Below are 26,889 nucleotides of genomic sequence, written 5' to 3' on the forward strand. Positions count from 1 at the left end.
ACCAGGTGTCCAGGACTCTGATAAATTGAGAGCAGGGGAATTCAAATCCTGGATCCAGGGAAGGGAACTGGATGATGGGATGTCTGGGTATCTGATGGGCCAGAGCTGGGTTTGGGATAGCTGTTGGTGATTCGGGCTCCCTGAGCGGGTGAGGGATGGACAGTTCAGTGCCTGGCTGGGTATCCCGAGACCTGGAAGCTGGGATACCAGTATAGCACAGACTCTAGAGCCACACTGGTTGGACTCAAAATCCAAGCTGTTTTACTGATTGTGTAATTTTTGGCAAGTTACTAATAACTTCTTTATGCCTCAGTTTCTTCATCTGAAAAAGAGATAATAGTAAATACATTATAGGGCAGTTCTTAGGGTAGTGCTAGTCATATCAGGCATTGGGGCTCTGAGTGGAGTCAGTACTGGGGGACCCTGATTCAGGATCTCTAGGAGTTGGGGAAGGGGCAAATTCTTGGGTCCATTGGGTCTCAAGGCTAAAAAGTTGGGAGTCCAAAATGACGGTCCCTGGGGGAGGAGAATAAGTATTCTCAAACTTAAGTGGCTGAGAGGGACAGAAACTGGGGTCTGCACTCAGATCCGTAAGGAAGTTGCAAAGTCTGGGTCACTGAAGGAAAAATTAGGGGCTGGGGAGACATATGTTCCTCTTGGGGAGCAGGAAAAGAGGGCTCCACTTTCTTGAGAGGACTAGGGGGAGCCAGGGGCTAGGAAGATGGAAACCTGAGCCAGGGAGGTGAAAAACACGAGTCTAGGACTCAGAATCAAGTTCCCTGAGTGGAATCGGCGCCAGGCTTGGGTACCCTGGGGATATTAGGGGGGTCCCCACACTAGGGCTATGTAGAAGGGGAAGAATCAGGGGATCTGAGGGTGGCGGCGGGATCTCCCCATCCTGGGCCTCCGAGATTATGAGCTGAGCTGAGCGTACGCAGGCCGCTTCCTCCCACAGGAAACCGCAGGCTTCGGGCACACCCAGCCTGCAGGGAGAGGCGCCCACTGCGCGCCCGCCCGGGGAGGCCCACGTGGGCAGCAGCCGCCGACGCGGAGGGGGCGTGCCTTACAGAGCGAGTGGGTGTAACCAAGAGGGGGCGTGGCCAGAAAAGCGGGGGCGGTACGGAGTGCCGGAGGTCTCGCCCACTTCCGCCTTCCAGCGCGCGGACGTGGTAGGCGGCCAAGTGTTTTTGGCTGCTTCCCGGGAAGCCGTTGGTCGCGCTTGCGTAGTGAACCGCTGAGGCTGTGGTGAGCGCTCCTTCTCCGCGCAACTCGCGGCTTCGGCACCGCCTTCCTTCCTATGAACCCTTAATCTAACGTGGCCATAGTCAGCTTAAGACCGGCACCTCTCGGGCTCCGTCTCGTAGGACCTCGGCTTGGCCTCGAGGGCTTCCATACAGGTCCCCGCAGGCTTTCAGCTCCCGCCGCTTCCAGGCCCGCGGTACTAGTGAGACCTGAGCCTCGACCTCCCCAGGACCATTTCGACCTCCCGCAGGCCTTAAAGGCCTGAGCGCCTGCCGATTAGCCCGCCCTTCACCGCCCTTCCACCAGGCCCCTCGTAAGGCCTTCCAAACGCGACCCTCGCAGCCCGCCCCTTACGGGGAAGCCCCTCCCCTCGCCGTCTCTGAAGCCCCGTCCTGTACAGGTGTTCGTGCCCTTCTCCTCGCCGGCTCGGAAGTCCCGTCGTGTGCAGGTGTCCATGCCCCTCCTCTCGCCGGCTCCGAAGCCCCGCCCCTCGAAGTTCCTCCCACTCACTCTCCTCACAGGTCTCAGCCCCGCCCATCACAGCTCCCCACGGCACGCCCCTCTCAGGCCTCACAGCCGTGCCCCTCTCAGGGCTCCGCAGCCCCCCTCCACAGGCCCTCCCGGCTCCGCCCCTCGCAGGACTTCCCCGCCCATCAGTTTTGTTTGTTTGTTTGTTTGTTTGTTTGTTTTTTGAGACGGAGTCTTGCTCTGTCGCCCAGGCTGGAGTGCAGTGGCGCGATCTTGGCTCACTGCAACCTCCGCCTCCCAGGTTCAAGCGATTCTCCTGCCCCAGCCTCCCGAGTAGCTGGGATTACAGGCACAAGCCGCCATGTCTGGCTAATTTTTTGTACTTTTAGTAGAGACGGGGTTTCACCATGTTGGCCAGGTTGATCTCGAACTCCTGACCTCAAGTGATGCGCCCGTCTCGGCCTCCCAAAATGCTGGGATTACAGGCGTGAGCCACCGCGCCTGGCCTCGCCCATCAGTTCTAAGTCCGTGGGAACCCTACAAGTCTACGCCTCGCATCCTTCTCCGCCCCTCCTCCCATAGTTTATCCCGCGGCCTCAGTCCCTCCCTGGCCGCTGTCCTCAGTCCTCATTGGTCCCTTATCTCTCCAGTAACCAGACCACAACACTGAGCTTGGAGCACCAAGAACAGGTCAGGCCCGTCGGCAGGTAGGGCCCAGGACTCCCCCGACCCTGCCCAACCCCCCTACAGCAGGCAGGGGTTTTCCCCTCTCCTGCGACCAAACAGCCTGGCCTCGGATATCCTGAGAGCCCAGGAGACCTGTCCTCTGCCAAACCCGCGCCGGAATCAGAGCCTAGACGCAAGACCCAGCGTGTGAGAGGTGGGAGGGCTGGAGAGGTGTGGGAGAGGCCTTAGAGAGGTCCGTCTCCAACCCCTCTTGGAGGAATGAGGCCAGCGTGGTTCTAGGGTCACCCCCTTTCAATTCCCAGTCCCTCGCAGTTCATTGCCCACCCTCCTCTGGGCCCTGGCCCGCCTGCTGTCTGAAGGGTCTTATATGTCCATCCCTACAGGAGCCCCACCCTCTTTGGCCAGGATGCCTTTGGGACGCTTGGCAGGGAGCGCCCGCTCCGAGGAGGGAAGCGAGGCCTTTCTGGAGGAAATGGGTAATTCATTCATTCTTTATATCATTCACCCATTCTTTTCCAGCCCCCAGCTTTCCCAAGTTCCAGGTCCTGTAGGGAGGGAGGGAGAGAGTGTCTGTCCAGGAGCGCCCTCTGGTGGGAACAGACATGCGCCCTAAGGGAGGCGGGGCGGGCACCACCGTGGATAGGCCAAGCCTGGGCAGTGGGGCAGGCTGGAGACTTCAGGCAGCAGAAGTTTGAGTGGGGCCCAGAACTCCCCGTAGGAATTGCCAAGGGGAGAAGGAAGGAAGGGTGTTTCTGCAGAGATGACAGAACGTGGCTAGAGTAGGCTTTCTCAACCTTGGTACTGTTGACTCTTGGGGTGGGATAATTCTTGGTTGTGGGGGCAGTCCTTTGTGTTGTAGGATGTCAAGCAGTGTCCATGGCTTCTACTCACTGGGTCCCAGTAGCCCCCTCCCTTCCCCACAAGTCGTGACAATGAAAGTGTCTCTAGGCTGAGCATGCTGGCTCATGCCTGTAATCCCAGCACTTTGGGAAGCTCAGGAAGGAGGATCACTTGAGCCCAGGAGTTCAAGACCAGCCTGAGCAACACAGTGAGACTTCATCTCTACAAAATAATAAAATTAGCCAGGTGTGATGGCATGCACCCATAATCCCAGCTACTTGGGAGGCTGAGGTGGGAGGATCACTTGAGCCTGCGAGGTGGAGGCTGCAGTGAGCTGAGATTGTGCCACTGCGCTCCAGCCTGGGGGACAGAGCCAGACCCTGTCTAGAAAAAAATAAGTCTCCAGACATTGACAAATGTTTCTGGAAGGCAGAATCACCCCCTCATTGAAAACTACTGGGCCTTTGGAGATGGGGAGCGTATGGGCAAGACTGGAGAGGTGGGTAAGGTCAGGTCACTTGGGGTCTCGGATCCCAGGCTGAGGTGCTGAGACTTTGTCCTGCAGGTACTGGGGCATCATGGGAAGCCTGTGAGGGGTAGGGTCTGTTGTGGGTGGGTTAGGGTCAGCTAACCCTCTCAGTGGGTGTAGAGAGACCCTCTGGGACTGTGTGGGAAGGCTGGAAGTTGAGAGAAAGGTTGGGGCGATGGTCCAGGTAGGAGAGGATGAGGCTGAGCCCAGGGGATGGGTTGAGAGAGGGAGGAGGCAAGAGGATGGGGCTGAGGGCTGCTGATGGTGGGGAAGAAAAGGAGGGAGGCAGCAAGAGCCTTCCCAATTCCAGGTGGTGTGCCCAGGTCCCAGAAGACCCGGAGGCCTTCCAGAAGTACCCTCTGGTGGGATGGGAGTGGGTTTTAGGGGAAAAAACCCTGAGTTCAGTTTTGGGTATGAAGGGATGAGGAAGCTCGAGGGATCCCAGAACTGAGGTGCATTCCTAGAGGGGTGTCGGGGGCTGGATCTGCAGTTCAGTTGCAGTTTGTGAGACTCCAAAGGGAGAGAATTCCTAGGTCCTGGGTTGGAAGGACCTGGTGGCCAGGATCCCTACTGAGTCCCTTGGCTGGCCCTGTTCTCAGTGGATTGGGAGCTGAGTAGGCTGCAGCGACAATGCAAAGTGATGGAAGGGGAGAGGCGGGCCTACAGCAAGGAAGTCCACCAGCGCATCAACAAGCAACTGTGAGCTGGGCGCCTGGGCCCTGAGCTGGGGAGGAGGGGGTCAGAGGGGCTGGAGACTGGACTCCTGGGTCTGAGTGGGGAGTGCAGGAGCGTTTCGTCCTGCCTTTAGTGATGCTGAGTTCTACCCCCTTACTGGCCCCTCTTCCACCTCCCTGCCTGGGTAGTGAGGAGATCCGGCGCTTGGAGGAGGTACGGGGCGATCTCCAGGTGCAGATCAGCGCAGCCCAGAACCAGGTCAAGCGGCTTCGGGACAGTGAGCGGCTGGAGAACATGGACCGCCTGCTGAAGGGCCGGGCCCAGGTGCAGGCAGAGATCGAGGAGCTGCAGGAGCAGACCAGGGCCCTGGACAAGCAGGTGGGATTTGAGATGGGGTTCTGCGGATCCTGCTTACGGGCAAGTGTTGTAACCTCCCTGAGCCTTAGCTTCCTCATGTGAAATTGGGGCTATTAGGCCGGGCGCAGTGGCTCATGCCTGTAATCCCAGCACTTTGGGAGGCCAAGGCGGGCAGATCACTCGAGGTCAGGAGTTCGAGACCAGCCTGGCCAACGTGGTGAAACCCCATCTCTACAAAAAATACAAAAAATTAGCCAGGCATGTGGCATATGCCTGTAATCCCAGCTACTCGAGAGGCTGAGGCAGGATAATAGTTTTTTTGTTTTGTTTTTGAGACGGAGTCTCGCTCTGTCGCCTAGGCTGGAGGGCAGTGGCGCGATCTCGGCTCACTGCAACCTCCGCCTCCTGGGTTCAAGCTATTCTCCTGCCTCAGCCTCCTGAGTAGCTGGGACTACAGGCGCCTGTCACCACGCCCAGCTAATTTTTTTGTATTTTTAGTAGAGACAGGGTTTCACTGTGTTAGCCAGGATGGCCTCGATCTCCTGACCTTGTGATCAGCCTGCCTCGGCCTCCCAAAGTGATGGGATTACAGGCGTGAGCCACAGCGCTCGGCCAGGAGAATCGTTTAAACCCAGGGGGCAGAGGTTTCAGTGAGCCAAGATCACGCCACTGCACTCCAGCCTCAGCCTGGGCAACAGAGCAAGACTCTGTCTCAAAAAAAAAAAAAAAAAAAATCGGGGCTATTGAAAGCATCCATCTGGTAGAGTTGTGCTCAGTGGAAATATAGATGTTTGCTGCTTTAGCACAGTCCCAGGCATTCAAAAACAGGACTAGTGTGGTTAAGCGGGAAAGTTTCGTGTGCTAGAGTCCCTAAAACCTGCATTAGAGTCCTGGCTCTGCCATCGGAGCTCTGTGATCAGGGGCAGGCAGGTTTTTACCTCCCTGGGCCCTGGTTTCTTCATCTGCAAACAAGGATGGTGGTAATGCCACAGTCTAGACAGGTTGCGAATCCCATCTGTTTCGGGACCTTGCTATTTGACCTTGCAAACAATGTGATTTTTCTAGGCCAGTGATCTGTCAAGTTTTTATGACCATGACTCATGAGGTGTAGTTCATACACACCAAGATGCATACAGATATACACACACACATATATTAATATATCTGAAACAGAAGTTTCAGCAAATAATATATGTTTTTTTTTTTTTAATGTGGGATTCATTCTGGTAAATTCTGGTCTACCCTTCATTTAAAAAACCAATTTGCCAGTTGGGCACAGTGGTGCGTGTCTTGAGGCTGAGGGGGCAGGGCTACTTGAGCCTAGGAGTTTGAGGCTTCAATGAGTTATGATTGCCCCACTGCACTCCAGCCTGGGCAACAGACAAAGTCTCGCTCTGTCACCCAGGCTGGAGTGCAGTGGCTGGCAGGATCTTGGCTCACTGCACCTCCCCCTCCCAGGTTCAAGCGATCCTCCTGCCTCAGCCTCCTGAGTAGCTGGGATTACAGGCACGTGCCACCAAGCCCAGCTCATTTTTGTATTTTTGGTAGAGATGAAGTTTTGCCATGTTGGCCAGGCTGGTCTCAAACTCGTGGCCTCAGGTGATCCACTCACCGTAGCCTCCCAAAGTGCTGGGATTACAAGCGTGAGCCATTGTGCCTGGCCCGGAACCCCTTTAAAAAACAAAAAACAGTGATGCAGCCACAGGTAAAGAGTCCACAAGTCACGGAATCCCACCTGCAGAAACTGGCAAAGGCAAGGAATGAAAAGACAAGGTCCAGACTGGGAGAAAATATCTGCAAAGCACGTATCTGATAGAGAACTTATATCCAGAATATATTAAGAACTTTCCCAAACTCCATTAAAAAGACGGACCATACCAAGTGTTGGGGTAAGGATGTGGAGGAAGCAGAACTCTCATACTCCACTGGTGGGAATGTGGAATGGCACACTGCTTTTGGTACACAGTTTGCACAGTTTGGCAGGATTTTTTTTTTTTTTTTTGAGACGGAGTCTCGCTGTGTCACCCAGGCTGGAGTGCAGTGGCGCGATCTCGGCTCACTGCAAGCTCCGCCTCCCGGGTTCACGCCATTCTCCTGCCTCAGCCTCTCTGAGTAGCTGGGACTACCGGTGCCCGCCACCACGCCCGGCTAATTTTTTTTTTTTGTATTTTTTTTTTTAGTAGAGACGGGGTTTCGCCGTGGTCTCGAGCTCCTGACCTCATGATCCGCCCGCCTCGGCCTCCCAAAGTGCTGGGATTACAAGCGTGAGCCACTGCGCCCGGCCTTTTTTTTTTTTTTTAGACGAAGTCTTGCTCTGTCACCCAGGCTGGAGTACAATGGTACAATGTCAACTCACTGCAACCTCTGTCTCCTGAGTTCAAACATTCTCCTGCCTCAGCCTCTTGAGTAGCTGGGATTACAGGCATGTGCCACCACTCCCAGCTAATTTTTTTTTTTTTTTTGAGACGGAGTCTCGCTCTCTCACCCAGGCTGGAGTGCGGTGGCGCGATCTCGGCTCACTGCAAGCTCCACCTCCCGGGTTCACGCCATTCTCCTGCCTCAGCCTCTCCGAGTAGCTGGGACTACAGGCGCCCGCCACCACGCCCGGCCAATTTTTTGTATTTTTAGTAGAGATGGGGTTTCACCGTGGTCTCGATCTCCTGACCTCGTGATCCACCCGCCTCGGCCTCCCAAAGTGCTGGGATTACAAGCGTGAGCCACCGTGCCCGGCCTCCCAGCTAATTTTTATATTTTTAGTAGAGAGGGGGGTTTCACCATGTTGGCCAGGCTGGTCTTGAACTCCTGACCTCAAGTGATCCACCTGCCTCGGCCTTCCAAAGTGCTGGGATTACAGGTGTGGGTCACCGTGCCTGGCCCAGTTTGGCAGTTGCCAAAAAACAAAATGTGTACTTGACAATATGATTCAGACATTCCACTCCTAGATGTTTACCCAAGAGGAAAGAAAGCACATGTTTATATAATGAACTGTACATGAATATTCGTAACAACCCAACTTGATTTGTAAAATCGAAAACTGAAACAACCTAAATGTCCGTCGGTGGTCGAGTGGACGAGCAAATTGTGATCTATACATGCAACGGAATGTGACTCATAATAAAAGGAACTGGTATTGATACACTCAACATCGGTGAATCTCAAAATAACTATTCTAAGTGAAAGAAACCAGATACCTCTTTGATCCCCAAAAGAGTCCATACTATACAATTCCATTAATATAAAATTCTAGAAAATCAAACCAATCTATAGGACAGAAAACAGATGAGTGATTGCTGGGGGGGGACTCGACTGCAGGAAGAGAATGAGGTGAGGAACTACAAAAGGGCACGAGGAAACCTAGGGGTGATGGATATTTTCACTATTTTATGTCAAAACATAACAGTTACACAGTTTATTTACTTATTTATTTAGAGATGTAGTCTCGCTCTATTTATTTAGAGATGGAGTCTCGCTCTGTCACCCAGGCTGGAGTGCAGTGGCGCAATCTCAGCTCACTGCAACCTCTGCCTCCTGGGTTCAAGCAATTCTCCTGCCTCAGCCTCCTGAGTAGCTGGGATTACAGGTGCCTGCCACCACGCCTTGCTAATTTTTGTATTTTAGTAGAGGTGGGGTTTCGCCATGTTGGCCAGGCTGGTCTCGAACTCCTGACCTCAGGTGATCCACCCACCTAGCCTGCCAGAGTGCTGGGATTACAGGTGTGAGCCACCGCGCCTGGCCAACATATGAGTTTTTACAGGACATGATTCAACCCATAACAGAGCGCAAATTGAAGTGTTGAGCAATTCATTTATCTATTTAGTCCGCATGTTATGTTGAATACCTTGTCTCAGACACGGAGAAAACACAAGACTGTGTGTCCTCATGGAACCCCCAGTTTGCTTGGAGAGACAGAGCACACCCCAATAAGTACAGATGAATACAAAAATGAGAAGGACAGATTGGAAGCTGGTTTTAGGCATAAGCAGACCCAGGGATACTAATGTCATCAAGTTCATTCTCACCATCTCTCCAACTCTCATCTCCACTTCTGTCCACTGGCCTCACTCTCCCAGGACTTTCCCTGTGGTGGGGCTATGACAGCAGAAGTCCTGGAATCCCATCCTTCCATCTCATGTGCTTCTCCCAGACTATCAGGAAAGGAGTCAGGGCTGGGTGCAGTGGCTCTTGCCTGTAATCCCAGCACTTTGGGAGGCCAAGGCAGGTGGATCACTTGAGGTCAGGAGTTTGAGATTAGCCTGGCCAACATGGCAAAACCCCATCTCTACTAAAAATACAAAAATTAGCTGGATGTGGTGGTACGTGCCTATAATCCCAGCTACTTGGGAGGTTGAGGCACGAGAATTGTTTGAGCCTGGGAGATGGAGGTTGCAGTGAGCCAAGATCGCGCCTCTGCACACTCCAGCCTGGGAGACAGAGTAAGACCCTGTCTCAAAAAAAAAGAAAAAAAAAAAGGAAAGGAGTCAGGCTGGCTCCATGGGATCCCATTCCCATCTCTAGGCCAATCCCTGTGAGTGTCCAGACCTGGGTCATGTGGCTGATAGGGTGATACACTGTGGTTGGAAGGCCCACCAGAACCACATGGAGGGCTGGATAGTGTCGGCAGAAGGGTAGATGTTATTCTGGGGCAACAGTGATAGCAGATGTCTGCCATGATTAGTGACTCATTTTCCCTCGGCCATTCAATCTCTCCTACATTCAGTGTACCATCCTCTTTCTTCTAGATCCAGGAGTGGGAGACGCGGATCTTTACCCACAGTAAGAATGTCAGGTCCCCAGGATTCATCCTGGATCAGAAGGTCAAGATTGGGCGAAGGATCAGGATCCTAGAAGACCAGGTGGACAGGGTGAGGGTCAACCTCCTTGTCCCTCTACCTGAATTGTGGGGTTATGGGAGGAACTGGGCATGGTCGTTGGGTTCTGGAAATGGTGGACAGTGTGTGCACATGTGTGTCAGGACACAGGATTCTGGAGGGATGGAGGTTCCCAAGGAAAGGAGACTGATGGGTCCTTAGAGGGGAGTGGACATTGATTTCGGGAACCCCAAAGAACCTATATTTCTTAGGAAACAGGCCGCCCCCACCTCTGATAAGTGTCTCCTCCTTGGCTGAGCTTGGAGGAGGGAGGCAGGCCTGGCCTCAGACCCACTCTTCCATCCGCCTTTCTACTCCCAGGTCACCTGTCACTTTGACAACCAGCTGGTGCGGAATGCGGCCCTGCGGGAGGAGCTGGATCTGCTGCGGATCGACAGGAACCGCTATCTGAACATGGACCGCAAGCTGAAGAAGGTCAGTGGCCCTGAAATCCAGGGGAGGAGAGAGGGACCCATGCCCAGGTCCTCCCCACAGCTGTTTGCCCTTCCTGCTCTAGCACTCAGGCCTCAAGTATGGAATTGACTAGAGCTGTAGGCTTGCTTTAGTCCAGAAGGCATGGAGGCCTGGGAAATGTTGGAGGACACTTCAAACAAAAAAGTGGCCTCATTTATAGATGTAGAAAGCAGAGTGTCATTCTGAATAGTATCACCCAGGGCAATCTATGAGCAAGCAAGACCATTTATTATACATTCCATGGGGATCTTTGAAGAACCAGCCCTGTCCCCTCTCTTTTGACTTTCTTTCTTTTTTTTTTTTTTTTTTTGAGATGGAGTCTCACTCTGTCGCCCAGGCTGGAGCACAGTGAGGTGATCTCGGCTCACTACAGCCTGTGCCTTCCAGATTCGAGCAATTCCCCTACATCAGCCTCTCGAGTAGCTGGGACTACAGGTGTGTACCACCATGCCCAGCTAATTAAAACAATTTTTTTTTTTTCGGGGGGACGAAGTCTTACTGTTGTCCAGGCTAGAGTGCAGTGGCGTGATCTCGGCTCACTGCAAGATCCACCTCCTGGGTTCACGCCATTCTCCTGCCCCAGCCTCCCGAGTAGCTGGGACTACATGCGTGAGCCATCACACCTGGCTAATTTGTTGTATTTTTAGTAGAGATGGGGTTTCACTGTGTTAGCCGGGATGGTCTCAATCTCCTGACCTTGTGATCTGCCTGCCTTGGCCTCCCAAAGTGCTGGGATTACAGGCGTGAGCCACCATGCCCGGCCGATTTTTTTTTTTTTTTTTTAGTAGGGACAGGGTTTCACCATGTTGCCCAGGCTGGTCTTGAACTCCTGAGCTCGGGCAATTCGCCTGCCTCGGCCTCCTAAAGTGCTGGGATTAGAGGCATGAGCCACTGCATCCGGTCTTGACTTTCATTTTGAAATAATTTCAAATTACAGAAAAGGTGCAAGAATTGTACAAAGAACTCCTATATATCTTTCACCCAGTTTGATAATTTGCCACATTTATTTTATCTTTCTCCCCCACTCTTACTATTTGTGTTATTAATTATTATTTTGCTGAAAATAATTTATTATCCTAATTGCTGAACTGTTTGACAATATGTTGTAGACATTATGCTCCCAAGAACTTGCGTGAGCATTTCCTAAGAACAAAGCCATTTTCTTACATAAACACAGTGCTGTTATCCAAGTCAGGGACGTTAACACCGTTAGAATTCTAAACAGTCCATATTTCAAGGTCACTGATCGTCCCAATGATGTCTTTTACAGTGAACTTGATTTTCCTACTCTAGGCTCTGGTCCAGAATCCCACATTGCATTTGGTTGTTCTGGCTCTGTTCATCTGGGTCAGTCCCTTGGGCTTTTTTTTCTCCATGACATTGACATTTTGGAAGCATCCAGGCCGGTTGTGTTGTGCGATGTCCCCTGACATGGGTTTATCTGGTCTTTTTTTTTTTTTTTTTTTTTTTGAGACGAAGTTTCACTCTTGTTGCCCAGGCTGGAGTGCAATGGCACAGTCTTGGCTCACTGCAGCCTCTACCTCCCGGGTTCAAGCGATTTTCCTGCCTCAGCCTCCTGAGTAGCTGGGATTACAGGCATGCACCACCATGCCTGGTTAATTTTGTATTTTTAGTAGAGACAGGGTTTCTCCATGTTGGTCAGGCTGATCTCAAACTCATGACCTCAGGTGATACACCCGCTTCAGCCTCCCAAAGTTCTGGGATTACAGGCATGAGCCACCGCACCCAGCCGGTTTATCTGATCTTTCTTCATGATTAGACTTGGTGTCTGCACTTTGGGGGGAATGTCACAGCAGTGATAGTGTGTCCCTCCTGTGCAGGATCTCACGAGGCACCTGATGTCAGCTTGTCCCATGACTAGTGATGTTGTCTTTGATCACTTGGCTAGCCAGGTTTCTGCAATGGAGAGTTTTCCTTTTCGTAGTGAATATGTGGTCCGTGGGGAGATTCTCTGAGACTGTGTAAATATCTTGTCCCCTGACACACCTTCACTCAGTCATTTTGTTACGGGATCTTTAGGGCGTCACTTTTCTGGCTGGAAACCTCCTTGGCCAGTGGTGCCTTTGCCCGAGTTCTTGTCCTGCGTCCAGGAAGAAGGAGGTAGGCAGACAAGTGGAGGGTGAGCAAGATGAAGAGGAGCCTTACCGAGTGTTAAGACAGCTCAGAGGAGACCTGCAGGGGGCAGCTCCTCTGTAGGCAGGTCGTCTTGTCTAGTGTTCAGCTATCAGCAGTGAGGAGGCCCCGGAGAGGGTGGGTCCTTTCCGCAGGCAGGTTGTTCAGATGTCTCTGCAGGCCTCTGAAGCTCTCAGCAGAGAGGGAAGCTCCATGGGCGGCCATGGGCAGGCCTGGAGGAGACGCTCCAAGTCCCCACTCCTTTTGCAGTACTGGCAACCTGGCCCCCAGCCTTCAGGCCCTCCCTGGCCTAAAGGAGGGACCTTACCAGGGACTTGCCCTCTTCTGCCCAGGAATCTGCCTGCCTCTTGCTGCCATTCATGGCACTGGGCTGGACCCCAACCCCTCTCTGAGATCAGAGTGGGTGTGAGAGGACAGAGGCCGAGCAGCAGGAGCAGACACGGCCGAGCCTGCAGGGATCGGGGGGTGCTTTCCTGGGCCCCTCAGGGGGCAGGCTGCAGAGAACTTCAGAGAGGCCTAGGTCCTGGGGTTGGGAGGGTGGCCACAGCTGCACTCTGGGAGCTCCCACCCCACCAACTCGGAAGGGGCAGGACCCTCGCTTGTCCCCGGCTGCTGCCTGCTCCCTGGAGTGGGAGGCCTGGGTCTGTAGCTGTGGGTTGGGCAGCTGCAGCTGCACCCAGGAGGGCAGATCCCGCCTGCTCCTGGCTTCCTGCAAGAGCACAGAGAGGCTTAGATCCACAGCCACAGTTTGGGCAGCTCTAGCCCTACCCAGGAGGGTGGGGATCATGCCTACTCTGTGGAGCAGAAGGCCTGGGTCTGCAGCTGCGGTTCGGGTGGCTGCAGCTGCACACGGGGAGCTCCTATCCCAACTCAGAAGGGCCGGGCTCCTACCGGCTCCACGGAGTGTGCAGCCACAGCCAGCAGCTACTGCCATCATTTTTATCATCCTTGAATGATTCTTCCCTGAACGGTTATTACTGTAATGGCTGCAAAAGGGTGATTTAAAAAACTCTGTAATTTCCTTCCTTCCTTCCTTCCTTCCTTCCTTCCTTCCTTCTTTCCTTCCTTCCTTCCTTCCTTCCTTCCTTCTTCCTTTCTTCCTTCCTTCCTTCCTTCCTTCCTTCCTTCCTTCCTTCCTTCCTTCCTTTTCTTTCTTTTCTTTCTTTTCTTTCTTTCTTTCCTTTTTTCCCTCTGTGGCCCAGGCTGCATGTAATCTACTCGGCTCGCTGCTGCCCCGCACCGCGGACTGCCTGGGACTGCCAGCGCTCGCCAGCCTGCTTTTCCTCCTTTGGCTGCAGGCGCGGGTTCGCCATGTTGGCCACGCTGCTCTCCGGCTCCTGACCCCGAGTGCTCTGCCCGCCTCGGCCTCCCGAAGTGCTGGGACTGCGGGCGGAGTCTTGCTCACTCGGTGCTCCGTGTGGCCCGGGCTGGAGTGCGGTGGCGTGGTCTTGGCTCGCGGCAGCCTCCGCCTCCCAGCCGCCTGCCTTGGCCTACCAGGGTGCTGGGATTGCAGCCCCTGCCTGGCCGCTGCCCCGTCTGGGAAGTGAGGAGCGCCTCTGCCCGGCCACCCATCGTCTGGGGAGTGAGGAGCACCTCTGCCCGGCCGCCCCGTCTAGGAAGAAGTGAGGAGCGTCTCTGCCCGGCCGCCCCGTCCGGGAAGAAATGAGCAACGCGTCTACCCGGTCGCCCCGTCTGGGAAGTGAGGAGCGCCTCTGCCCGGCCGCCCCGTCTGGGAAGAAATGAGGAGCACCTCTGCCCGGCCGCCCCATCTGGGAAGAAGTGAGGAGCGTCTCTGCCTGGCCGCCCGGTCTGGGAAGTGAGGAGCGCCTCTGCCCGACCGCCCCGTCTGGGAGGTATACCACGGAGGCCAGAAGCAATCTGGGGGCTGGACGTGGTGGCTCACGCCTGTGGTCCCGGCACTCTGGGGGGCCGAGGCGGGTTGATCACTTCGGGCTAGGAGTTCGAGACCAGTCTGGCCAACATGGCGAAACATATGAAAAATACAACAGACAAACCAACCAACCAACCAACTCAGTGACAACAAAACAGGTCTATCCTGGAGTCATACTCTAATTTTTTCTATTTTCCTCCCTTTCTGATCCTTTACCCCACTTTCTTTTTCTTCCTCTTCCTTCTCCCTCTTCTTTGTCAAATAGAGGATTGAGTTATTATCACTGATCCATATAAAGTCCTTCTCTCATTTATTTTGATTCCCACTCCCCATTTCTATTCCCCGTCTTCCCATGTGCAACCTTCCTAATATGTTTGATACGCATCTTTTTGTTTGTATGTATTTTTAGAAAATGTTTATTGTTTTGGTGTGCAAAAAAAATTAAAAAAAAAAAAAGAAAAAAAAACTCTGTAATTTCTCCTACATTTATAAGATGGCATTTGCCTTAAGGAAACACTTCTCGGCCGGGTGCGGTGGCTCATGCCTGTAATTCCAGCACTTTGGGAGGCTGAGGCAGGCGGATCACCTGAGGTCAGGAGTTTGAGACCAGCCTGGCTAACATGGTGAAACCCCGTTTCTACTAAAAATACAAAAAATTAGCCGGGTGTGGTGGTGCGTACCTGTAATCCCAGCTACTTGGGAGGCTGAGGCAGGAGAATCACTTGAACCGGGGAGCTAGAGATTGCACTGAGCCAAGATTGCGCCATTGCACTCCAGCCTGGGCAACAAGAGTGAAACTCCATCTCAAAAAAAAAAAAAAAGGAAACACTTCTCTTTCTCCCCCTGTATATTTGAGTGTTGTCAGTGAGCATTAGTGTATTCTGACTTTATAGATGATGATCCATAACTGCCATTCATTTTAATGTTCAAATTGCCCCAGATTTGGTTAGTGGGAGCCCCTTCAAGCTGGCTTCTGTGGCCTTTGGACATACCCCATCACTTTTTGGGAGTACTTCCTCACTTTCTGGCACAGGAAGATAGTCTGGGTAATCTGGATCTTGTTCTGCCCCCTCCCTGGGGTTGGCCATTTTTCTGAGGAGTCCCGGTTCTTTCTAGGGAATAGTAGGTGTTGAGGTTGAGGCACTAAGAGACTTTTTTTTTTTTTTTTGGAGACGGAGTCTCGCTCTGTCGCCCAGGCTGGAGTGCAGTGGCGCGATCTCGGCTCACTGCAAGCTCTGCCTCCCGGGTTCACGCCATTCTGCTGCCTCAGCCTCCTGAGTAGCTGGGACTACAGGCACCCGCCACTACGCCCAGCTAATATTTTGTATTTTTAGTAGAGAGGGGGTTTCGCCGTGTTAGCCAGTATGGTCTCGATCTCCTGACCTCGTGATCTGCCTGCCTCGGCCTCCCACAGTGCTGAGATTACAGGCATGAGCCACCGCACCCGGCTGGCACTAAGGGACTTTGTTGCTACTTGGGTGTCATTGCTTTGAGGCCCTTCCTCTAGAGAGAGCTAGGAAGCACACATATTTTATATGTTTAAAAATTCAATTTATGTTTTGTAGAGATGGGGTCTTACTATGTTGTCCAGGCTGCTCTCATACTCTTGGGCTCAAATGATTCTCCTGCCTTGGCCTCACAAAGTGTTGGGATTACAGGCATGAGCGTCGGCTTATCTTTTCAAATTATTCTATTCAGAAGTTATTTGGATTAGTTCCTTTTTTTTTGGCCTTCTGTGTGGTTATTAATATAATAATAATAATAATAATAATTTTTTGAGATGGAGTTTTGCTCTTGTTGCCCAGGCTGGAGTGCAATGGTGCAATCTCAGCTCACTGCAACCTCCGCCTCCCGAGTTCAAGTGATTCTCCTGCCTCAGCCTCCCAAATAGCTGGGATTACAGGCATGCACCACCACGCCGGCTAATTTTATATTTTTAATAGAGATGGAGTTTCTCTATGTTGGCCAGGCTGGTCTCGAACTCCCGACCTCAGGTGATCTGCCCACCTCGCCCTCCCAAAGTGCTGGGATTATGGGCGTGAGCCACCACGCCTGGCCCTATTATTATTTTTAAATACAGTTCACTTGCTTCTGTTTGCATTCAGTTTTAGGTTTCTCTCCTCTCTTTATTGATTTAATTTCCTTTATGAATATGTAAGACATTAACAAAGTTCTCAAATCAAAACTATTCCAAAAGGTCTCCTAGATAAACGTCATTTCCTCTCCATTTCCTCCACCTCATTTCCACCCAGCCCCCATAGGTTACTAAATATTTTCTTAGTTTCTGGTTATCTACAGAAAGAGCCTTTTGATCCAGCTTATCAATTTGACTTCACACCTCTTTAAAATCCCTTTCATGGGCAGTCGCTAATGAGGAGGGTCCACATTTGGAAGGCTCAAGAGCTTTACTCCTTATTGGAAAAGCATGGGGCTGAAAGGAAAGACTTTGAGCAATGAGGTTGTAAGAAGTGGCGCTGATTTTTTTCTCCTCCCCCCACAGGAGATCCACCACCTGCAGCACCTGGTCAGCACCCTTACCCTCTCCTCCACCTCTGCCTACGCCATCAGGTAGGGACTGCGGGTATCCTGGGGTGGTGGGACCCAGATGACTCAGGACGCACCTTTCCATAAGGCAGTGGTAGGAAGGTTCAGACTCATGAAACACGTCAGAACCTATTTTTCCCCCATAATATCCCCCTTTTCTCTCTTCCCCGCCACCAGTTCCCCACCTCCACTGGCAAGGTCCTGTTCTGTCTTTTTTTTTTTTTTTGAGACAGAGTCTGGCTCTGTTGCCCAGGCTACAGGGCAGTGGTTCGATCTCGGCTCACTGCAACCTCCACCTCCCAGGTTCAAGCGATTCTCCCGCCTCAGCCTCCCGAGTAGCTGGGATTACAGGTGCTCGGCACCGTGCCTGGCTAATTTTTGTATTTTTAGTAGAGACGGGGTTTCACCATCTTGGCCAGGCTGGTCTTGAACTCCTGAGCTCATGATCTACCCACCTCTGCCTCCCAAAGTGCTGGGATTACAGGCATGAGCCATTGCACCCACCGGCCCTGTTCTCTTTCTTGGGCACGTAAATTAACCTCTACTGACCCCATCTAGCACGTAAGAATGCATCTAGTGGCTGGGCGAGGTGGCTCATGCCTGTAATCCCAGCACTTTGGGAGGCCAAGGCAGGGAGATTGCTTGAGCTCAGGAGTTTGAGACCAGCCTGGCCAACATGGTGAAATCCCATCTCTACCAAAAATATAAAAACTTAGCTGGGCATGGTGGCGGGTGTCTGTGGTCCCAGCTCCTTGGGAGGCTGAGGTGAGAGGATTGCTTGAGCCCTGGGGGCGGAGGTTGCAGTGAGCCGAGATTGCACCACTGCATTCCAGCCTGGGCAACAGAGTGAGACTCTGTCTCAGAAAAAAAAAAGTGCATCTAGCACATATATAGTGCAGCAGGGTTCCTGGAAGCATCTGGCGTATTTGTTATTCATCAGCATTGGTTGTAAGGGACAGAGATTCTCTCGGGCCACCTTTGGATAGAGACACGCTGTAAGGAGTTGAGGAGCTGAAGCTGCTTTAGGTGTTGGTTTCTCTCTCCCTCTCTGCGGCTCTCATGAGCTCCATGCTCTGTCTCTCACTCCGTCGCTGTCTCTTTCTCAGTGTCACCCTCTTCTTCTCTTGCTCCAAATGCTTTCTTACCTTCTACTGAGTTCTTCTCTGGCTTCTGTTTTCTCATGGTCCCTGATCGACATCAGCTGTGGCCTGGGTCGGCCTTAGGGTCTCTGTGATTTCTCTCTTTCTCTCTCTCTGTTAAAATAAACATGGCAAAATTCACCATTTTTAAGCATAGAATTTAGCAGCATTTAGTACATTCACAGGGTTGTGCAACTGCACCACTTCTATCTAGATCTGAAATATTTCCATTACTCCAAAAGGAAACTGTACCTGCCACCGGGAAGTGCAGGAATCCTCGCTTCGTAGTCTTACTTGGGAGAAAGAATTCCGCCAAGAGACCGATTTAGCCAACAAAGAGAATTTACTGAAGGCAAATAGAGAACAGAGAGTTTACATAGAGAGAGACAGTACACTCTGAAGGATGAGGAGAGCAGGCTGCTGAAAGAACGTGAGCCAGCAGCACGCCGAGAGTTTTGTGTTGGGTTTTTAATATGATGTCGGACTCTTCTGAAGTTCTTGCTTCCGTCATTTTTTTTTTTTTTTTTGAGACAGTTTCGCTCTTGCCACCCAGGCTGGAGTGCAGTGGTGCGATCTCAGCTCACTGCAATCTTCACCTCCCAGGTTCAAGCGATTCTCTTGCCTCAGCCTCCCGAGTAGTTGGGATTACAGGCATGCACCACCAGGTCTGGCTTATTTTTGTATTTCTAGTAGAGATGGGGTTTCACCATGTTGGCCAGGCTGGTCTCAAACTCCTGACCGCAGGTGATCCTCCTGCCTCCCAAAGTGCTGAGATTACAGACTGAGCCACCGTGCCCAGCCAGTTCTCTGCTTTTTGTGACCACAGGATAACTGCAACCTGATTCAGCCCCATTCCTGTGACCCCAGGCTGGCCCTGCCCATCTGGGACACCAGCTGGCTCCACCCCACCCCCCACAACCTCTGGCTGACCCCGCCCATCCCCAGGACCGCAGGCCGACCCCAGTCCAGCCTCCAGTCATCCTGACCCCGGCTGACCCCCGCAGGGAGGAGGCGAAGGCCAAGATGGGCTTGCTGCGGGAGCGCGCGGAGAAGGAGGAGGCCCAGAGCGAGATGGAGGCGCAGGTCCTGCAGCGGCAGATCTCGCACCTGGAGCAGCTGCACCACTTCCTTAAGCTTAAGAACAACGACCGGCAGCCGGATCCTGATGTCCTGGAGAAGTGTGAAAGGCAGGGTGAGGCTGGGACTGCTGCTTTGCATCTCGAGGGCCTGGCCACCCCTGGGGCACCTGCAGCGGACCTTGGTGCCCCAGGTGGGACCACGCTTCGCTCCCCCTCACCCAGGAGGTCTCTGTGCTGGAGGCCACCCAGGAGGCCGACCTGCTGTTCTCTCTTCCCCCAGCCCAGGAGGTGGCTGAGGGCGTCCGGAAGACCTCCCAGGAGAGGCTGGTGCTTCGCTACGAGGACGCCCTGAATAAACTGTCCCAGCTGATGGGGGAGAGCGACCCCGACCTGTTGGTGCAGAAGTATCTGGAGAGTGAGTGGGGCCCCGGGTGGAGGGAGGAGGCCCAGGGGGCCCCAGCACCCCCTGAGTCCAGTGCAGGCTGGCCTCAGCTCTGGCCCTGGGGACTCCTCCACTTGTGCCGGAGGAACACGGTGTCATGCCTGGGACCCACCACCCGCGTCCACTGGCGTCTTACTATGGCCCTGTCTCCACCCCTCCCCACCCCCTCCTCACTCCTGGGCCTGGGGTCACTCTCCACATCCTTCCCTCAACCCTGTCCCTCTCTGTTTCTCTCCTTACCCATATCTACCATTCTCCCCGCCTGCATCTCCCCATCTCCCTTGCTATTGCCGAGTCTCTGGCTTTCCCTCTCTGCCTTGCTGTGTATTTCTGTGTCCCCCCTGCCATATCTTCCCATGCCTCTTTGTCTCTGTGACTCCTCTCTGTTCATCTCTCTGCCTTGGTTTCTGTGTGGCCTTCCTCATCTTCACTTTCTCTGGCCTTCTGTGTGCCTCTCTGTCTCTGTTCTCTCTGTCTCTGTGTCTCTGTCTCCCTCTCTCTGGGCCCACCTTGCCCAACTCTCCCAGTCGAGGAGCGCAACTTTGCTGAATTCAACTTCATCAACGAGCAGAACTTGGAGCTGGAGCATGTGCAGGAAGAGATCAAGGAGGTGAGTGAGGCCTGCCCTCTCCATCTCCTCCTCTCCTCCCGGCCTCCCCGCCCCCTCCCCTCCCTCAGCCCACCTCCTGCCTCTTCCCAGCTCCACACCCCCCAACTCCTGAGGCTACCATCTGGCCCAGCGTTCAGCCCTGTCCCCACAGATGCAGGAGGCTTTGGTGAGCGCACGTGCCAGCAAGGATGACCAGCATTTGCTGCAGGAGCAGCAGCAGAAGGCGTTGCAGCAGCGCGTGGACAAGGTGCACTCGGAGGCTGAGCGCCTTGAGGCCCGCTTCCAGGATGTGCGGGGACAGCTGGAGAAGCTCAAGGCTGGTGAGCACCCACGGGCACCCCCTCCCAAGCCTGGCTTCTCCACTTGGAAGGACACCATCAGCCCGCGGGCTTGGAGGCATTGCATGGACAATCTGGTTCACTTGCTTATCAGTTGCCCCATATCTGTCCATTTTTCCAACCAGGGTCTATCCCTCCAACTATCCCATGTCCATCTATCCATCCAGCTTCTGTCCCTCCAACTGTCCTACACCCATCCATCCATCCATCTAGGGTTGATCCCTCCAACTGTCCCATATCCATCCATCCATCCATCCATCCATCCATCCAACGTCTGTCTCTCCAATTATCCTATATCCATCCATCCATCCAGAGTCTATCCCTTCAACTGTCCTATATCCATCATCCATCCAGGATCTATTCTTTCATCTGTCCTATATCTATCTCTCCATCCAGGGTCTATTCCTCCATTCTGTCCCATATCCATCTATCTATCCAGGGTCTGTTCCTTCATCTGTTCTATATCTATCTACCCATCCAGGATCTACCCCTCCATCTGTCCTATATCCATCCATCCATCCATCCATCCAGGGTCTATCCCTCCAACTGTCCTGTATCCATCATTCATCCACGATCTATTCCTTCATCTGTCCTATATTTATCTCTCCATCCAGGGTCTATCCTTCCATCTGTCCCATATCCATGTAACTATCCAGGGTCTATTCCTTCATTTGTCCCATATCTATCCATCCAGGATCTACCCCTCTATCTGTCCTATATCCATCTGTCTGTATATCCATCCATCCATCCATCCATCCAGGATCTATTCCTCCAACTGTCCCATGTCCATCCATCCATCCATGCAGGGTCTATCCCTCCAACTGTCCCATGTCCATCCATCCATCCAGGGTCTATCCCTCCATCTGTCCCATGTCCATCGATCCATCCATTGTCTGTCCGTCCATCTGCCTCCAACAGCCCCACATCCATCTGTTCATCCATCTATCTGCAATGACATTTGACTTTTGTCTTCCTAGTCTTAGTCTTAGTTACCAAATTTCTTCTTAGTCTTAGTTACCAAAAATGTTATTATTTGTAAAGAAAATGATGATAAAATATAATAGCAATGTTTATTATGTGTCATTCACTGTGCAAGGCACTTATGCATTATTCCACTTGTTTCACAAAACACTAAAAAACAGATGCTGTCCCTCCAACTGTCCCATATCCATCATCCACCCATCCATCCATCTATCCAGTATTCATCCATGGATCATCCATGTACATCTGTCTGTCTATAAATGCCTAGCAGTGGGACTGATGGGTCTTAGGGTAGGTATATGTTGATATTTATTAGAAAATGCCAAACAGTTTTCCAAACTGGTCGCAAGATTTTATGCCCTCACCTATGTGAGCATATGGGAGTCCCAGATGATCCACACCCTTTCCACCACTTCCTAGTGTCAGCCATTTTTTATCTTGTTTTGTTTTTGAGATGGAGTCTTGCTCTGTCACCAGGCTGGAGTGCAATGGCGTGATCTCGGCTCACTGCAACCTCCGCTTTCTGGGTTCAAGTGATTCTCCTGCCTCAGCCTCTCGAGTAGCTGAGACTACAGGTGTGCGCCACCACGCCCAGCTAATTTCTGTATTTTTAGTAGAGTCGGGGTTTCACCATGTTGGCTAGGATGGTCTCGATCTCTTGACCTTGTGATCTGCCCGCCTCGGCCCCCTAAAGTGCTGGGATTACAGGTGTGAGCCACCGTGCCTGGCTGTCAGCCATTTTAATATTAGCCATCTAACATGTGCGCCGTACTCTCTCTATTAATTTAATTGGCATTTCCCTGGTGACTAATAATATTGAGCATCGTATTGGCCATTCAAATATTTTTGTAAAGTTCCTGTTCAATCTTGTGCACTTGTTTTTTTAAAAATTGAGTTTGTCTTGCTATAACCGAGTTGTAGGAGTTCTTTGTATATTCTAGATACTAGACTTTTGGTAAATATTTTCTCTTATACTGTAGCTTGCCTTTGCATTTTTTTGGTGATGAACTGAAGTTTCTTAGTTTTGAGGAGATCTAATTTATAAAATTTTCTTTTTGTAGTTAGTGACTTTGTGGCCGCCTAAGAAATTTTTGCCTGTCCTGAGGTTACAAAGGCATTATGCTGTGTTTTCTCCTAGAAGTTTCATTGTTTGAGCTCCCACATTGAAGTCTGTGACTTATGACAAATTGATTTGTATGTATGGTATGAGGTAGGGGTCTAGAGTTTCCTTTTTAAAAAATCTGTTAGATTTTTTTCATTTATTTATTTTTTGAGAGGAATTTCACTCTTTTGCCCAGGCTGGAGTGCAGTGTGGCACAATCTCGGCTCACTGCAACCTCTGCCACCCAGGTTCAAGCAGTTTTGCCTTAGCCTCCCGAGTAGCTGGGATTACAGGTGCCTGCCACCACGCCCAGCTAATTTTGGTATTTTTAGTAGAGACGGGGTTTCGCCATGTTGGCCAGGCTGGTCTCAAACTCCTGACCTCAGGTGATCCACCCGCCTTGGCCTCCCAAAGTGCTGGGATTACATATGCATGAGCCACTGCACCTGGCCCTTTTTTTTTTTTTTAGAGATGGGATCTTACTATGTTGTCCACGCTAGTCTTGAACTCCTGGACTCAAGTGATCCTCCTGTCTTGGACTCCCAAAGTGCTGGGATTACAGGCATGAGCCACCACTCCTGGCCGAGTTTCTTTTTTTATCCTTTCTGTGGGTATCAGTTGCATCCACCCGTGCATCCTTTTTTTTCTATTATTATTATTATTTTTTTAAATTTGAGACAGAATCTCGCTCTGTCCCCCAGGTTGGAGTGCAGTGGCACCATCTCGGCTCACTGCAACCTCCCCCACCTGGTTCAAGCGATTCTCCTGCCTCAGCCTCCTAGTAGCTGGGATTATGGGTGCACACCACCACACCCAGCTAATTTTTGTATTTTTAGTGGAGGGGGGTTTTGCCACGTTGGCCAGGCTGGTCTCAAACTCCTGACTTCAGGTGATCCACCCGCCTTGGCTTCCCAAAATGCTGGGATTGCAGGCGTGAGCCACTGTGCCCAGCCTCATCTTTCTTATTTTTCAGGAAGTAGCCATGCAGAGCACTCAGGAGTCAGGCTGTCCTGTTTCTTTTTTTTTCTTTCTTTTTTTTTTTTTTTAAACATTTATTGTTAGCTTTTATTTGTTTTTTTGAGATGGAATCTCACTCTGTCAGCCAGGCTGGAGAGCAGTGGTGTGATGTTGGCTCACTGCAACATCCGTCTCCTGGGTTCAAGCAATTCTTCTGCCTCAGCCTCTCCAGTAACTGGGATTGCAGGCGTGCACTACCATGCCCGGCTAGTTTTTTTTTATTTTTAGTAGAGACAGGGTTTCACCATGGTGGCCAGGCTGGTCTCAAACTCCTGACCTCAAATGATCTGCCTGCCTTGGCTTCCCAACGTGCTGGGATTACAGGCGTGAGCCACTGCACCCAGCCTGTCCTGGGTTTGAATCTCAGCTCCACCAATTTTGAACCTGGTGTGTGGCTTCCTCCTTCCCCTCTGGGAATGGGGATGGCCATGCCTACTTTGCAGGGTTGTCATGAGAATTAGAAGGGATGACGGATGGAGAGAAAGGTGGGGGGTGGTGGGGAGCGAGCTGGAGAACCCCCGCAGGGCACACCGTAGGAGCTCAGATATGGGCAGGTCCTCCTTCCTGCTGTCGTGATGGCTGAGCCGAGCCCTGTGCTAGGTGATGTGGGCACAGCGGGGAGAGGCCCTGGAGGGGACTGACTGCGCACTGGGCACTCATCACTCAGGGGCTAGGATGGAGGACACCCAGGCACTGGGGGCGAGAGGAGGCCCTAACTCAGTCTGTGGTGTAAGACCATAATTTGTGGGGCCCAGTGCAGAATGAGGGGCCCCTTGTTAAAAAATTGCCGAGATTTTCAAGATAGGAAGAGCGGCAGCGTGTCAAGCCAAGTGCAGGCCCCTCACCACTGCCTGGGTCTTACACTCACGAGGCCGGCTCTGCTGGGGTCACTGGGAAGGCTTCCTGGAGGCAGTGACAGTTGAGGCTGACTTTGAAGGACAAGCCAGGGAGAGAGGGATGCACAGCAGTGCCTTCACCCTGCCTGGCTGGCTGAGCTTGGCTGGTGACTCCCTTTCGGTCTCTGAGCCTTGACCTCAGTCTCTGTAGAATGGGGCAGTGAGGACCTGAGTGGGGAGAGGGCTGGCACCGAGCTGGCGGTGCCAGATCCCTGACAACCAGCCCTCCATGACGCAGAGATCCAGCTCCTCTTCACCAAGGCCCACTGCGACAGCAGCATGATTGATGACCTCCTTGGGGTCAAGACTAGCATGGGAGACCGGGACATGGGCCTCTTCCTGAGCCTCATTGAGAAGCGGCTGGTGGAGCTTCTGACAGTGCAGGCCTTCCTGGATGCCCAGGTGGGAGGCGGCAGGGAGCCAGGACGGGAGGCTGGTCTCGGGGGTGGCCCAGCTGACCGCAGGCTTCCACACCCTCCAGAGCTTCACCTCCCTGGCCGACGTGGCCCTCCTGGCACTGGGCCAGAGCCTGGAGGACCTTCCGAAGAAGATGGCCCCACTTCAGCCCCCTGACAATCTGTGAGGCGCAGGGCAGGAGGGATGCAGAGGGGACAGGGCTTCCATGGGGGCAGAGGGAAAACACAGGATAGAGGGTTTTGAGGGGCTTTTGGGGACTGGCTGGCGGATGTGGCCCTGGGGGGTTAGAATATGAAGTATGTGCTTCCAGGCAGCCAGAAGGAGTAGGGGCTTGGCACCTGTGTGGAAAGACGGGGCCCCGGGTACCCCAGAAGGGGAGGGCACTTGGGGCTGGTGGGAGAATGGCTGAGGCTCCTGGGGTTTAGCAGGAAGGGCCACTGGCCTTTTTGAGGGCTGAGGTCTAGTCTTTTCCGATTTTCCTTCCCCTCCCCAGAGAAGACCCCCCGGGTTTTGAGGCCAGCGATGACTACCCCATGAGCAGGGAGGAGCTGCTGAGCCAAGTGGAGAAGCTGGTGAGAGTGGAGCCCGCAGGGGTGGGGCCAGGCCTCAGTGCGTGTCGGGGCCCAGCTCACCTTCCCTGCAGGTGGAGCTCCAGGAGCAGGCGGAGGCGCAGCGCCAGAAGGACCTGGCCGACGCCGCCGCGAAGCTGGACGGCACCGTGAGCGCGGACCTGGCCAGCACCCAGAGGGCCGGCTCCAGTACCGCCCTGGTGCCCACCAGGCACCCCCATGCCATCCCCGGATCCATCTTGAGCCACAAGACTAGCAGAGACCGTGGCTCTCTTGGCCGCGTCACTTTTGGCCTCCTCAGCTCCAGCACGGGGCATTTGCCTAGCCGCGTCACGCACAGTGACCCCAACACTGGCCATGTGACCTTCGGCTCCACCAGTGCCTCAAGTGGGGGCCACGTGACCTTCAGACCCGTCAGCACCAGCAGCTACCTGGGCTCCACTGGATATGTGGGGTCCAGCAGGGGCGGAGAAAACACAGAGGGTGGTGTGGAGAGCGGAGGCACAGCATCCAATTCGAGCGGAGGCCTCGGGTCCAGCAGAGACCACGTCTCCAGCACCGGCCCTGCCTCCAGCACTGGCCCGGGGTCCTCCACCAGCAAAGACTCCCGGGGCTAACACGAGGGGCATGCAGCCCCCACCCTGCCCTGGCTCTCTGTGGGGTCTTTTTTTGTGTCTCTACTTCCCTGTTTGCCTTGTGGGTCTCTGTCTTTTTCTCCCAGTCGCAGGCCTCTGTCTTTTTGCCCCTTCAACTGTTTTCATCTGCCCTTCATCACCGCCTCACCTATGTCTCCTGGTTCCTTTCTCTCTGCTCCTGACCCTGCTTTTCCCTCTGCCTCCCGATCTCCTGTTCTCTCGGCTTCCCGGTCAGTGTCTGTCCATCTTGTCTCCGTATCTGCCCCTTCCCTGTCTGCTGAGCCCTGGCCCCCTGTGGATCCCCCACCTCCTGTTCCTGGCTCACTCTCCTCATCTCCATCTCCCAGGCTCTCCATGCATCCTTTGTCCCTGTCTCTGTAGCTCCTCACTCCCCAAGAGCCCTCCAGTGCTGACAGGCGTGGGAAAAGTCAGGGCGAAGACGCCAGGTTCAGCATGGGAAAATGGGACTGTGGAAATAAAGTGTATGTGTGGAGAGCCGGCTTCAGGCATGGCTGCTTACTCTTCCTCCGGCCTGGGGGTAATCTGTGACCCTGTCCCGATTCCCTGCCATTCATTCATTCACTCACTCATTCACTCATTCAGCATTCTTATTTATTTATTTATTTATTGAGATGAAGTTTCCCTCTTGTTGCCCAGGCTGGAGTACAGTGTCATGATCTCAGCTCACTGCAACCTCCGCCTCCTGGGTTCAAGCGATTCTCCTGCCTCAGCCTCCCGAGTAGCTGGGATTACAGGTGCCTGCCACCACGCTCAGCTAATTTTTGTATTTTTAGTAGAGATGGGGTTTCACCATGTTGGCCAGGCTGGTCTTGAACTCCTGACCTCAGGTGATCTGCCCACCTCAGCCTCCCAAAATGCTGGGATTACAGGCGTGAGCCACCGGACCCAGCCTATTCATCCATTTGTCGGAGACC

The 26,889-nt window shown here is 53.0% G+C and overlaps 1 protein-coding gene across 10 annotated transcripts; it reads left to right on the top strand.

Moving 5' to 3' along the window:
• The first annotated feature begins 1,146 nt into the window (after positions 1–1,146).
• ODAD1 (outer dynein arm docking complex subunit 1) lies at positions 1,147–26,459 on the top strand. 10 transcript variants are annotated; one of them, XM_058425144.1, is made up of 17 exons: positions 1,176–1,245; positions 1,643–1,763; positions 2,361–2,417; positions 2,781–2,873; positions 4,366–4,465; positions 4,630–4,819; positions 9,538–9,660; positions 9,988–10,101; positions 16,686–16,753; positions 18,873–19,138; positions 19,228–19,362; positions 19,917–19,999; positions 20,151–20,319; positions 24,572–24,735; positions 24,815–24,912; positions 25,244–25,322; positions 25,394–26,459. In XM_058425144.1, exons 4-17 carry the CDS (start codon positions 2,804–2,806, stop codon positions 25,934–25,936), a joined length of 2,202 nt encoding a protein of 733 aa, XP_058281127.1. In that variant the 5' UTR covers positions 1,176–1,245; positions 1,643–1,763; positions 2,361–2,417; positions 2,781–2,803; the 3' UTR covers positions 25,937–26,459. The 10 variants fall into 10 exon arrangements, with proteins under 10 accessions (XP_058281130.1, XP_058281127.1, XP_058281124.1 ...); XM_058425141.1 differs by having other exon boundaries at positions 2,361–2,400; XM_058425142.1 differs by lacking the exon at positions 1,176–1,245 and adding an exon at positions 1,296–1,397 and having other exon boundaries at positions 2,361–2,400.
• The last annotated feature ends 430 nt before the right edge of the window (positions 26,460–26,889 follow it).

The sequence above is a fragment of the Hylobates moloch genome, unplaced genomic scaffold (genome assembly GCF_009828535.3).
Source record: "Hylobates moloch isolate HMO894 unplaced genomic scaffold, HMol_V3 SCAFFOLD_12, whole genome shotgun sequence".
In the NCBI taxonomy this organism is placed as follows: domain Eukaryota; kingdom Metazoa; phylum Chordata; class Mammalia; order Primates; family Hylobatidae; genus Hylobates; species Hylobates moloch.

What these genes read in the sequence shown, in the direction of transcription:
- ODAD1 (XM_058425144.1), top strand. Translation starts at nt 2,804, where the DNA reads ATGCCTTTGGGACGCTTGGCAGGGAGCGCCCGCTCCGAGGAGGGAAGC. An exon ending in ACCTCTGCCTACGCCATCAG is followed by an intron (nt 16,754 to 18,872) that starts GTAGGGACTGCG and finishes TGACCCCCGCAG; the next exon opens with GGAGGAGGCGAAGGCCAAGA. An exon ending in TGAGCCAAGTGGAGAAGCTG is followed by an intron (nt 25,323 to 25,393) that starts GTGAGAGTGGAG and finishes CCTTCCCTGCAG; the next exon opens with GTGGAGCTCCAGGAGCAGGC.